The sequence below is a fragment of the Acinonyx jubatus genome, chromosome B2 (genome assembly GCF_027475565.1).
Source record: "Acinonyx jubatus isolate Ajub_Pintada_27869175 chromosome B2, VMU_Ajub_asm_v1.0, whole genome shotgun sequence".
NCBI classification, from domain to species: domain Eukaryota; kingdom Metazoa; phylum Chordata; class Mammalia; order Carnivora; family Felidae; genus Acinonyx; species Acinonyx jubatus.
The window spans coordinates 121,713,100-121,727,571 of NC_069385.1; the positions used below are offsets into that span (position 1 = coordinate 121,713,100).

A 14,472-nucleotide genomic window follows, 5' to 3' on the forward strand; every position below is an offset into this window, starting at 1 on the left:
CAGGTCTTTGCCTTCATGGAGTCTACAATTGAACAGACAACCAATGAAAGGAGTCCTAATGATAATGTGATATGAGTCTAATGAAATTAGAGGTATTTTTCATCTTGAGACAGAGCTGAAAGAGACAAAACAAATACAGATAAGCACTGTTTTCCAAATGGCAGGCAGCATGCTACATAGCATAGACCACAGCCCAGTGCATGATGGGCCAATGATAATAAATAGGAGAAGAAAATCTAAAAACTGAAGCACTGAAACACGTGCCTCATGTGGTGGCAAGTAGACTGTTATGATATCTTCCCCCAAATTAGTGTTTCAAAGGTTTGAGCTCCTCCATGCAGCTATATTGATCGTTACTTATATAACACTATTGTGAGAAATTCAACTAGTATCCTTATCTCATATATTCTTTGCAAGACTATTTGCTGGGAAATTAAAGTGAAAACACCCTATGCTGAACCAAGTCCTTGTTGGCTCTGATGCTGAACAAGCTCTCTGAGCGGCCTGGCTTACTGCACTTCCATGTATTCTACATATACACAGTATATAGACATTCTACATATATGGACCACTGGGTCTCAAAGATCAGTCTGTCATGGAGAATGCCTCCACTCCAAAGAAAAATAAGGAACAACTGTTTTCTCACCAACGTAAAGAAAAATTTCTTTAAAAATAAAAAACAGAGGGGCGCCTTGGTGGCTCAGTCAGTTAAGTGTCCGACTTCGGCTCAGTTCATAATCTCACGGTTCGTGGGTTTGAGACCCACGTCAGGCTCTATGCAGACAGCTCAGAGCCTGGAGCCTGCTTCAGAGTCTGTGTCTCCCTCTCTCTCTCTGCCCTACCCGACTCACGTTCTGTCTCTCTCCCTCTTGTTGTCTCAAAAAATAAGTAAACATTAAAAAAATTTAAAAAATCACACACAAGTAAACTCCAATACTTATAAGAATAACATAAAATACCTTAAAATAAACTTTGAGGTATTTACTTTTAATATAAAGTAAGATATTTCTATTAGCCTATTTGGATTTCTTTCTTTTAAAAAAAAAATTATTCTTAAGTAATCTCTACACCCAACATGTGCCTTGAATTCACAACCCTGAGATCAAGAGTCACATGCTCTACTAACTGAACCAGCCAGGCGCCCCACCCTATTTGGATTTCTTAGATTTGTTATTGAGGTTATAAATAACTAGTGACTAACAGCATTTAACTGGTACCCAAATGCATTATAACCGATATATTTTGTATCTCACACAGGTAAATAAACAATAGGTAAATATCAACTTTACAAAGGAAATGTAATATAGTTACAATTCAAGATACTTTATTCTCAGGAAAAAATGATTAGTAATTAATATATTATTAACCCTTCTTTCTAAACCAAGTTTTAAAATGCATACAAAAGGTGTTTCTCTGTACTGACTATAGAGATTACTTTTATTACAAAGGTCATCTTAAAGAATTTCTCACAAAATATTTTCTGTAGCATATTCTTTAAAAGTCAACCACAGGAAAAATTAAAGTAGACTTTAACTGTGTATGTTGAATATACATTCACCTGTGAAGGTTGGTAATACTTAGCAGCAGCAACACAAGGAAAATTTCCAAGACAAAAATGTCTGAAATTACAGAAGTACAAATTTAAAAGACAAAGTAGGAGTAGACAGAGATACTTACTGTCATCTCGACCAGACTGAAAGCTGCTGCCCCTCTTTAATGACGCTGTCTGACTAAGATGACCCAACACCAAGGGACGTGTATCACTGTCCAGATCCAACATGGGACTGTGAAGGCCTGGGGTACCTAGAAGAGAGGTGACATTTCCATACATTCCATATATTCTTATTTAGTTGATGTAATGAACTGCTTCTCAGAGTTATTTCTTGATCAATTGTTCCATTCTTTTAAATAAAACATTCACTAAGCAAAATAAAAAAATGTTTTCTCTTAATAGCTTTTAAAAGTCATTCCCACCATGACAGATTTGTAGGATTCAATCCATTTCTTTGGCTTAATACAGAGAGGTAACAAACCATGAAAGAAACTTATGTTTCATTTTAGAATGAATATTCAGCAATACTGGCAGGGGCAAGGGTGGGACAAAGTCTACAAATAAAAATCAGGATGAGAAATCCTTTTTTGAAAAACAACTTGGCGCTTGGAAGTCACGGAGTTCTGATTCTTTTGATGGAGCAGACTTACAGCATAAATCTTTAACTTTCCTGTAAAATTTAAATCTCCAAATCCTATGATTTCTTTGGTATGTGGGATTTGATCCCCTATTTCTATTCCTGATGCCAGCCACCTAATTTGGATCCTTCCCACCTCACACTGTTAATATTCCAGAAGCCTAACATTTTACTACTGTCCAGAAACTCTCTTTACTGTCTGGATTAATATCACCAAAATAGTGCTTTCTTGATTCTCTTCTCAGAAGTCTTCCACAAAACCCTTAGACATCCAACCCAGGGGTGCCTGGGTGGCTCAGTCAATTAAATGCCCAGCTTTGGCTCAGGTCATGAGCTGGCACCCTGTGAATTCTAGCCCCACGTCAGGCTCTGTACTGACAGTTTAGAACCTGTAGCCTGTTTCAGATTCTGTGTCTCCCTCTCTCTCTGCCCCTCCCCCGCTCATGCTCTGTCTCTGTCTCTCTCAAAAATAAATAAACATTAAAAAAAAATTAAAAAAAATAAATCCAACCCAAATTATTCTAAAAACCAGGAAACATTTTTTCCTAAAATGGATATCAAGAACTATTAGTATCCCATGTTGCTTAATGAGTTAGTAAGACATTGGCTTTAGGTGGTAACATTTGCCTTGTCAGTCTGTAGAGGCATCTACACCACTTTGAGCTCTTTAGTTGGGCATCCAAAGATGTTCAAAACAAACTGAATTCAACACATTTACAGAGAATTTGCCATGCATAGGACATTTACATATTCTCCCTATGAAAAATCATCTTACATTTTTCTGCCTTATATCCTACCCTCTCCACCTGAAAGGCCTCACCTATCCTTCCTGTCCACCCACTTAAACTCTCATTCTTAAAAACGCGACTTGAGGGGTGCCTGGGTGGCTCAGTCAGTTGGGCTTCAGACTTTGGTTCAGATCATGATTTCACGGTTCGTGGGGTTAAGCCCTGTGTCAGGCTCTGTGCTGACAGCTCAGAGCCTAGAGCCTGCTTTGGATTCTGTCTCCCTCTCTCTCTGCACCTCCCCCATTTGTGCTCTGTCTCTCTCAAAAATAAATAAACATTAAAAATTAAAAAAAAGATAGGACTTGAATTACAGCTGCTCCATGAAGTCACCTCTTATTCCAACTCAAAGTGTTACCTATCTTCTCTGCCTTCTGACACAAGTGAAAAGTAACATAATTCAACTGACTTGACATTCTACCTTCTGATGTTCATTAACAGTCAAGTTACTCCTGTTTCCAAATGAAAATACTATATTCTCAGGTGTAAGGATTAAATATTATATCTGTGTCCATAATCACTGGACCTTCTGCAAATAACTCCCTCAATATATACTGAGTGACTGGTACTAAATTATTCAGTAAGAACTCTATTCCTTCTTTTATAACTTAGTAGAATAATAAAAGCTTATAGATTTGTTTTCAGATACAAAAGATAAAACATATCTATGCCACTGATAATATTAGTTATTCAGTAACACTGACAAGTATTTATTGAGTACCTCCTATGTGCCAGTAACTGTAGACCCTGAGGATAAGGTGATGAATAATAGACAAGGCCCTGCTCTCAAAATGTTTACATTCTTAGTGGAGGCAAAAAAATAAAGCAATAAATAAAAAAATACAGTAAAAACATGCTATGGAGAACCTGCCTTCACAAGCTCCTCCTAACATGAGCCACTTAACATGATACACTATGAGCTATTTCCTTGTATTCTCACAAATTCTACTAAGGTAGGGATTGTAAAAATAGAAATTAAATCATTTGAACAGATTTTTTAGTGGAACAGAATTTTATTGAAGAAATACTATGTTCTACTAAAGTGCTAAATATAAATAATTTATTTACCTGCATTTCTACTTTGGAAAACAAAATAAATGATATGTGATACAGAGTAAAAAAATACAATGGAGAAACAGTATTTTTATAATTGATTGTTTTCTGTATTAAAGAAGTTGTGTGTAGAAGCTTTAATGATATGACATTTTCCTTTGCAGTTACACAGTTGCCACTGCTATTAACTATAGAATTCAGGAAATTAGTATCATAATATCAATTTTCTGACATACTTTAATAGGAAATATAAAGAAGACCAAACTTATTTAGCATCACAATAAGTATTTACATTAAAATTATAATATAAATAAAATTTTATATAAAAAGGTACAAAGAATGTTTTACTTAAAAAAATTTTTTTAAAAATATTTATTCACCTTTGAGAAAGAGAAAGACAGAGTGCAAGCTAGGGAGGGGCAGACAGAGTGAGAGACACAGAATCTGAAGCAGACTCCAGGCTCTGAGCTGTCAGCCCAGAGCCCGACGCGGGGCTCAAACCCACGAACTTTGAGATCATGACCTGAGCCAAAGTCAGATGCCCAACCGACTGAGCCACCCAGGAGCCCCTAGAACGTTTTAATTTTAAAATGTTACAAGTTACTCTTCAAGGTTTCAGAAATATACGTTTTAATTTTATTTTAATTATTTTAATGTTTATTTATTTTTGACAGAGAGAGACAGAGACAGAGAGACAGAGAGACAGAGACAGAGTATGAGCTGGGGAGGGGCAGAGAGAGAGGGAGACACAGAATCCGAAGCAGGCTCCAGGCTCTGAGCCATCAGCACAGAGCCCAACACGGGGCTCGAACTCACAAACCGCAAGATCATGACCTGAGCCAAAGTCGGACACTCAACCGACTGAGCCACCCAGGCACCCCCCAGACTATACATTTTTAATTAAGAAGGAAAACACTTCCTAGTTTCCTAAAAATACATTATGTACCATTCCTACAGAAAAATATAATTATCATTATTCAAGTAGATCCTCAGAAAAAGATTTTCCCCATAAATAATGTCTTTACAACTTTAATTTAAATAGTTTAATTTTAAGTAATTTATGAAGTTTAAGTAAATCTTGGAATTTTGAAACTGTTACAGCACTGATTTATCTTCCCCTTTAATAACAGAAATTATATTATGAATATGCTTTTCTTCTATTAGAAACCATATCATCATTTTCTATTATATCAGGAAAAGAAAGTTTAACATGAACTGATTTCTTAATTGGCAGTGTCAAATTACCATCCAGTGTAGCACAGCATCAGGGAGTTAAAACAGCATATACACCCACCCTCAGGACTAACCAGCATCTGGAACAAATCTGTAAGACGCATTTTTACTGAGTGACCAGAAGATAGCGCAACAGCACCACACACATTCATCAGCCCTGAAAACTCACCAGTGGGCATTAAACTCGCAAATGCATTTCTCTAACATTTTTTTTTTTTTTTTTTTGCTCAAAGAAAAGGTCTTATCATCAGTTATTTTACAGGGAATTAGGAAGATTATCCTTTGAAGAGAAAATTAAAACATTTTAAATCTCATTTAACAGAAACTATTTACTATCAAGTGTCAAAAGAAAAAAATCCTTGAGGATTGACAGCCCTTTTAAACTTAAATTACATGATGTGGCATTCCTACACTATAAAATTATTACAAATATGAAGTGGTTTTGACGATAAGTAAAAAGAAAACAAAAAAATGAGAAAAACTATTTCTGTAACATCAAATCAACAAAAGGCTTGAAAATACCTTACAAGAAATCAGCATATTTTCTTGGCTGTTTTACAACACAATGATAGCAACATCTTTTGATGTGTTCATGAGACATACATACATTATACAAAACATATGTTTATTAAATGAGAATAATTAGCTGGGGCGCCTGGGTGGCTCAGTCGGTTGAGCGTCCGACTTCAGCTCAGGTCACGATCTCACGGTTCGTGAGTTCGAGCCCCGCGTCGGGCTCTGGGCTGATGGCTCAGAGCTTGGAGCCTGCTTCGGATTCTGTGTCTCCCTCTCTCTCTGCCCCTCCCCCATTCATGCTCTGTCTCTCTCTGTCCCAAAAATAAATAAACGTTAAAAAAAAAAATTAAAAAAAAATAAATAAATGTGAATAATTAGGAAGTTTCATAAAATCATGCTCTGACTTATGTGCAACTGAAACTTATGTTACTTACTTGTGTGTTTTCCCTGACAATCTAAGTTATCTGCCCCTGCATACAAGATGGTGTTCAAGTGTATACACACAACTTCAGTTCTTTCATTAGAATTTTAGCTTGCAATGGAACATTTTACAGGTGACAGAGACTAAAGTTTTTGTAAAATTGTGTTTGGCTATGTCTTTCTCAATACTGCATCAGATTATGAGAAATCATTTGTTTTCTTGGCAGTAAATTTTCTCCAGAAATTAACTGTTTCGACAATTTTTTCTAGATGAAAAAAAATTAAAAGTAGGATTGCAGCCTTGATGAAAGGTTATCACTTTCTGGCTTCATTTGTGCTAATACTAACAACATGTTCACTATATTTGAAACTGAGGCAGGGATTAACCCAGGATTCTCATGGTTTTACAACTGGAATGGAATTCTACAGCTAGCTGAAGGAGTCATAATAGGCCAATGCTTCATCACCTGTAAAAATCAGGACTTGAAACTATAAAAATTTTAAAGTCTTTTTTGGCTATAAAATAATGATTCTAAGATATGAAGTTTAAATCTGAAACTTTATATCACCACTGAGAATAAAATGGAAAATATGTTTCTTTTGCTCACTATTCCTACAACTTAGGTCACTGATTACTGTTGTTATGTAAATGTATAAAAAGTCTGCCTCTACAGAGCAAATGTGAAAATTAAGCCTTAAATGGAAATTATATAAAGAAAATATAAAGACAACAAAAAAGTAACAGTGAAACCTATTTTGAAATTCATCAGAATTTGTTCTGAAATTCATCAGAATTTTGTTACAGCTTGGCTATTTTAAAGACACGAAGCAGGGTAACCAATAAATACATTCAAAGGAATAAATGCTTGTAAGATCAAAATTATTTGGCTATAAACAGTTAGCTGGGGAACAGTGTAAAGACTACTCTGGAGACAAAATTCCACACAGAAACATACCCGATAGCATGAGAACCAACACTACAGTACTTCTAGTTCCAAAATCCTATGTGGTATTTGCAGGAAAAATGATAAAAACAAAATCCTAGAACTAAAAGGGTATATAGCCATGTCTTCTAAATTCTACAAACTAGTATTTGAGTTACAGTTTCACCAATATATCAAAAAAAAAAGATACATGGCTTATCTACAGATGCTGGAAGAAGCATATTGGGGAAAAAAAAACTTTCAAACACTTAAAATTTTTAAAAATAATAACTTCTTAATTACTGACAATCAAAAATCTATGTTTTATTTCTCCAGTTAAAGCTTCTATACCTCAAAAGGAACTTTTTCTAATTGTGAGTACGTAGGAGAAATTAACAGATTGTAAACAAACATAAAATCAGAAAAACCCTTTTAAGGATACTCTATAAACAGAACAGAAAATTTGTTTTAATTAAAAGAAAAAGAAAAAGATGTTTTCAAAAGCTGCAGAAGTTATTTTCTATAGGACACTAATAAAACAATCCTAGTCACTTCACTAAAAGAATAAAGCTGCAAGCGTAGAAATAATCAAAAGTTTAAAATGTATTACTTTTCTAAAAGAAAATAAACAATCTTTCACAATTTGCTCTTAAAAGATCTGAAAAGATCTTCCCTTAGGCCCAAAAACTTAATGGTTTACATTAAAACACTGATTCCTAAGGAAAAAAACCTGATAATGAATTTGATTTTGTAGAAAATGCTTATTGTACCTAGTACTCCAAAAGAGTTCCAGGAAACCTTATCATGTATCAATCAAATCCTTTCAACTCAAGCTGTGCAAGTTTTCCCTATTTTCAATGCAAATAGTAGTCAATATTTATTTAACAGACTATACAACAAAAAGGGCAGAAGAGTCCTTTCTTAAGGGAAGCCTGCAGATGTGGAACCAGGTGAATAAGTTTACTATATTTTCTCATCCTTCGTGCCTCCTGCAGCAAGTTTTCTCACAGTCTACAATAGTGTGGAGAACACTGATCTATAGCCCCCGGAATCTCAGAAGGGCGGCTGACTTCCTTACCGCCCTTAAACACCTTTGAACACATTTTCCTGCGCACAGCGGGCCCTTGTCCTGCACTGCAGCCCGACCACCCACTGTTGCTTGTTGACCAAACACACGGGCCAGGAGCCTCCACAGACACAGGCAGGATAGGATTCCTTTCAAGCACACCACACAGAAGAATTTCAATGCCAAATCTGGAGGGGGTGGAGGGGGGGGAGTAGGGGGTGGTGGTTGTATCAAGACAGAATTAGAAATTCCTCACGAATTAGACCTGTGTCAACAGATAAAAATGTTCTTTTTGATCTTACTGTGTCTCTATATTTAAAGTTGCTACAGGGGCATTTCCTTAATTTAAAGAGGATCATTTCATCTAAATTAAATGAAGGGAAACATATTTAACATACTCTTTGTTAACCTCACTTTACTTTCTTGGGTGTCACAACTGTCCTAAGCAGGTTCCAGGCAAAAATTCTGGTGTACTTTAACATCATTCAAAACAGTAGGTAAAACAGTAGAATATATTTTAAAAGCAAAACTAGAAGTGTGAATTTTGAATAAGTATTTATTAGCTAACATTAGCTATGTAAACAAGAACCAGATATTTGAAATAAGCTAGAAAGGTGAATAAACAAAATAAAATTATTTATGCTTTTATGAAAATACTTATATTTTTTAGGGGCGCTTGGGTGGCTCAACCGGTTGAGTGTCCGACTTCGGCCCAGGTCATGATCCTGCTCTTCGTGGGTTGGAACCCTGCGTCAGGCTCTGTGCTGACAGGCTCAGAGCCTGGAGCCTCCTTCAGATTCTGGGTCTCCCTCTATCTCTCTGCCCCTCCCCCACTCTGTCTCTCTATCTCCCAAAAATAAATAAACATTTAAAAAAATATTTAAATAAAAAAATAAATAAGTACTATATTTTTTGTAATTTTTTATAGATCTAAATAGAAAAAACATGCTCAGAATATATAAGCAATAGAATTATTACAAAATGACATAACACAAAATATTTGTAATGAATATTTTAAAATTACCAGTTAATGCTAGCATTCAATGTGTGCTTGACACGCACTGTCAAAATTTTTTTTCTCTCTTAAGGATAGGGGGACATGAATTAGACATGAAATGGCTCCCAGCTGCAAGATGTCTTCTTCCAGATGTACAGTAAGCCAAGACAGTAGAAAAGAACCAGCTGCTAGGATAACAAATTTAAAAAAGGTCCTTTTAACATAAGCCTTATTGGCCTGTCTTAACAAAGATGGATCACTCATTCATTGTAAGGTGAATGGAATCTAGTATAAAATAGAAGAAACAAGTAAAAAGAACTTAATCCAACTCTTTCCTATGATGTTTAACAGCTGTTATTTTACTATGCAAATCTACAAACAAATGCTATGTTATTCAAAACAGTAAATCAAATTCTCAAGTCCTAAGTTACTGACTTTAAAACACTACTTAAATTACTAGTATTAATTACTACTCTTAATTTTAATTTGGTAGCTAAAATTCTCTTTTCAAATTAGATTTAAAAACAAATCTACAGTCATTATATAAAAACCTGCTGATCTGCATTCAGGTAGTGAATACTGCTTATATAAACTTACACTTATTACAAACAACAGGGATGACTTCTAATAGTATGCCTTGTAAATCTAATTCATGGCACCCTGAACATCACTTGGGTTTTTCCCTTTCTGTAAAAAAGGACAAAGGGGAAAAGAAAATCAGACCACCACGTTGCTGAATAGAGTTTTTTTATAACAGTCCTAAACTGGTACCTCTACTTCTCTCTCTTGAATCTGCCTTATTCTATATATCCCTTGTAGCTTATAAATCTCAAAGCAAATGACTAAAATCCCATTAGAAGCATTTAATCTTCTAGAGCCAATTAAAAAAATCCTCTAGTCACAACAACAACAAAAAACAAGGCTACAGATAAAGCTGGGGTTGTATAACCTACATCAGAAGGGATTTAGGAAGAGCAGGTAGATCAAATCAAAATCTTCTATCTGTAGCTGCTGTTGTGCCTTTCCTTTTTTTTCTTTTTAAATAAACTTCTATTTTTCTAGATTCATACTGTTATGATCAAAATTCAGGAAAGAAATTATTTTTTAAATCTCCAGAAACTAAATTTCATAAAGAACCATCCTTAGGTACAACCTCATTGTAACAACTTAAAAAAATTATAATTTTATTAAAATATTTAATATATGTATAACAATATTACTATATATTGTTATGTATATAATATATATTGTTAAATATATAACATTTAATGCATGTATAATAATAAAAAGACACATTTTTACTGTCTTTTAACTATGGAAATATTTTTGTAGTTCTATAGAAAATATGATTAATCTGCTGCCTATTCCCTATAGAGGTTGCAATTTAATCAAGAGTACAGGAAATTTACCTAACCCTTCATTATAAAAATACCAGAATTATATTTATTAACTCCACTAATTAAAAGTGTGTATGTATATGTATACATACACACATATACATACACATACATATATACATGTATGTATACATACACACACATATACACATGTATAAATTATGTACACAAAGTTCATAGGTGCACTTTTTAAATATCAAGAAAAATAGTTTAGTTATACTCTGCAAATTCAGAAAATTGAACATAAGTTTTAAAAAATATTTTATGCATGTTATTTTTAAAATTCTTTTATTAAAAAATTTTTTAACATTTATTTTTGAGAGACAGAGTGCAAGTGGGGGAGGGGCAGAGAGACAGGGAGACACAGAATCTGAAACAGGCTCCAGGCTCTGAGCTGTCAGCACAGAGACTGACACAGGGCCCGAACTCGTGAACTGCAAGATCATAACCTCAGCCAAAGTGGGATGCTCAACCAACTGAGCTACCCAGCTGCCCCTATGCATGTTATTTCATAAACTGGAAAATACAGCCTTTTATATCTTAAGATCATCAGATAAACATAAATATTTTTATTTCAGCAAGTAATCAATAATCTGCTCAGTGTTTGAAAAAATTAAGAGTAGATATTTAGCACAGCCTCTATTAATACTTTTTCTTCCATAATAGATACACACCGTGATGATTCAGAATAAACCTTTCAAGTATGACATATCATCTCAAAGTTTTCAAAGAGAACCTGAGCCACATATAAATGTATTTTCTTCTGTTGTGTGACTATTTTAAAGAATCTGCTGCTTACTTAAGCTATTGCTCCTATTCTAAATGCCCCTGATTATGCCCATACTCAAATACGTCCTTTGGGCGAAGTCCTAATTAAATACATACCTGAAAGAAGGGAATAATTACTCTAGGAGTAGGCTGATACCCTTCCCCTTGAGTTATTAGATATCGCCAGCATATATTTTAAGAGTTAAATTCATTTTCAGAACAAAGAAAAAAACACCTTTGAAGGCTACCTTTAAAAATCCTGTTTGAGAATGTCAGTAGGGGGCTAACCAAAGGCTTTTCCTGACAGGAAACCTGAAGACTTAGTCTAATTTTGGACCTGTTTCACAGGAATTTTAAGAGAGGAATGACACTTCTTATAAGGTGGTAAAAGTTTTCTGTACAACAATTCAGGACATAAAGCTGCTGTGAATGCAGGGGCACAGTAGCAAAATGGTTAAACAGTTTAGGCTGGGGGGTAAAAAAACAATCAAACTCTTCCTTTAGTATTTAAGCTAGGATGAGTTTTTAAAATATTAATCTTTATGCCTATTCCCTATATTTTTTCCCCTGTGTCTCCCCTTAGAAAAGCCAAAAGTCACATTTGCACTATAGAGGTAGGTCATAGAAAAGCAATGAAGAATATTTGGGGATAAATGTCAAAGCATGTTTAAGGTACAATGGTAATCTCTTGTTCTGTATGTTTATAATCTGGAAGACACCATCCACTAAGTCCAGCCTATGTTATTACTATAAAATTAAGAATTCAGAGAAAGGTCTAATGCAGTGTCCATAAGAATATCAATATTATGACCTAGCTCTGCTAACAAAAGAATAGCTCTGCTATACAAAAGAATCCTTGGAAAAAGGTGGCTTTTTTAATATAGGATTGCTGCTCTGAAAATCTATCACCATCTTTGCTTATGAAATTTTCTCTGAAGACCACAAGACTAAATATAATTAACATTTTTTTTCCTTAAACCACTATGGAAAGGCTTTAAGACTTGAAAAAAAATTATGTTAGATTTCTTAAATTAATGCATAAAGACCAACTTAAAAAGACATTAAGAAACCTTTTCCTGTCTGAAATACATATAGTCTATCTATTTAAAATTGTATTTTATTTCACAGGACTGTCTCCGTTCTTGACTACTGTTCTTTGCCTAGGGGTTTAAACAATTACAACCATTTATCTTATCCAGTGTTAAAAGTCAAAGTACAGATATTATAATAGAGGAACTTACAATTCATTCTTTAGATTTAGAATGCAATAAGGTTTCATTTTGAAAACAGTATGCTGAGAATACCTGAATAAAAGCAATGAAACTTCATAATGAAGTGCCAGATGAAATAAAGGCACTGTCATCATGATCATCATGTTCAGAAATCCTGTTTGATGAAATATTTGCTCCTACAATAGAATACAGAGAACCTGCTATCCTACCTCACTGGTCCAGAAGGAGTAGAGTCTGGTGGAATGGGGAGAAATCTGAACTGCTCACTACTTCCACCCCTATTCAGGACAAGGGGAAGCTGGGTTGTCACTCTCTGAGATACCGCCTTCACATGCACAATAGACATAAAGTCATCAATTGAACTAGACACTATCCCAAGTTTTTTTTACATTTCTAAAATGACATAACAATGAGAAGATAGCCAATAAAAAATCCAAATGATATTTAGGAGACCTCCCCCATATTACCTTACACTTATATATTTAGACACTCAAATATCAACTGAGAGTACATCATGAACAAACAGCTTATTCCCAGCACACTTCTAATTAAGACATATATTTTATATAAACACATCCACACATACATACACCTATACTATATATGATTACATCATCTGTGTGAAAGTAGTAAATGTGTATTATGTGTATATAAGAGCTAACATGTGTTCAATGACATATACATGCATTAATGAGAGCAACCAGAACAGAAATGGGTCTGTGGGCCATATTTTACTAATGGCTAGTTTTTCCATTTTAGGAAACACATGTTCAGTCTATATCTATGCCACATTTCATGTCCTTTGCCTTTGCATTGAGTGTAAGTTAAAAAGGTAGGGTATCATTGTACTTAGATACATCAAACTGATTCTGAATTTTGAAGACTAAATATTTGATATTAAGAAATTATTAATAACTTTTAAGTAATCATAATGGTGTTTTGGCTACAGTTTTTAAAAAGAATTTTTATCTCTGAAACTTACATACTGAAATAATTATGAATGAATATGACCTGCTTCAAAAATAATTCAGGGGGCGCCTGGGTGGCGCAGTCAGTTGAGCGTCCGACTTCAGCCAGGTCACGATCTCGCGTTCCGTGAGTTTGAGCCCCGTGTCAGGCTCTGGGCTGATGGCTCAGAGCCTGGAGCCTGTTTCCGATTCTGTGTCTCCCTCTCTCTCTGCCCCTCCCCCGTTCATGCTCTGTCTCTCTCTGTCCCCCCAAAAATAAATAAACGTTGAAAAAAAAAATTCAGGGTGAGGGGAGGTAAAAAACAGGTAGGAGTACAGATACAGTAAGACTGGCTATGAATTGATAACTGCTGAAACTAGGTTAGGTACATTGGAGGTTATTTTATCACACTTTCTGCTTTTAGGTATGTTTGGAATTCTGCAAATAAAATCATAAAAACTCATCCTGATATGAGCTCAAGGAACACATCAATTTTCCAAGTAAAAGGCTCTTCTGTGTTAGGATTATCTATGTTGTTTTTATTAGTCGTATTTGCTGACAATAAAAGAGGGCAGTTAAGGGGCACCCGGGTGGCTCAGTCAGTTAAGCAACTGACTTCGACTTAGGTCATGATCTTGTCATTCATGGGTTTGAGTCCTGCATCAGGCTCTGTGCTGACAGCTCAGAGCCTGGAACCTGCTTCAGAGTCTGTCTCCCTCTCTGCCCTTCCCTGGCTCATGCTGTGTCTCTCAAAAAAAAGAGTGCAGTTAAGCATGTTCTTTTGAAAGAGAAAAATTAAAATATAACCTACAAATATGTGACTAATAATATATTTAGGAAATTTATCTTGTATGGTTATAAAATCTGTGGAGTAAGTTATAAATTGTTATGTTTTTACTTCCTAATCAAAAAGACCAACTTATGAAAATAAATTTAGATACAGCT

At 34.8% G+C, this 14,472-nt stretch overlaps 1 protein-coding gene across 3 annotated transcripts in view; it reads right to left on the minus strand.

Annotated features, from left to right (window-relative positions):
- Positions 1-14,472, minus strand: part of EXOC2 (exocyst complex component 2) — a 267,798-nt gene that overhangs the window by 144,856 nt on the left and 108,470 nt on the right. For all 3 annotated transcript variants that reach the window (XM_027040160.2, XM_027040158.2, XM_027040159.2), the window contains one exon: positions 1,678-1,803. In XM_027040160.2, the coding sequence (XP_026895961.2) occupies positions 1,678-1,803 (126 nt within the window). The remainder of the gene's footprint in view (positions 1-1,677; positions 1,804-14,472) is intronic.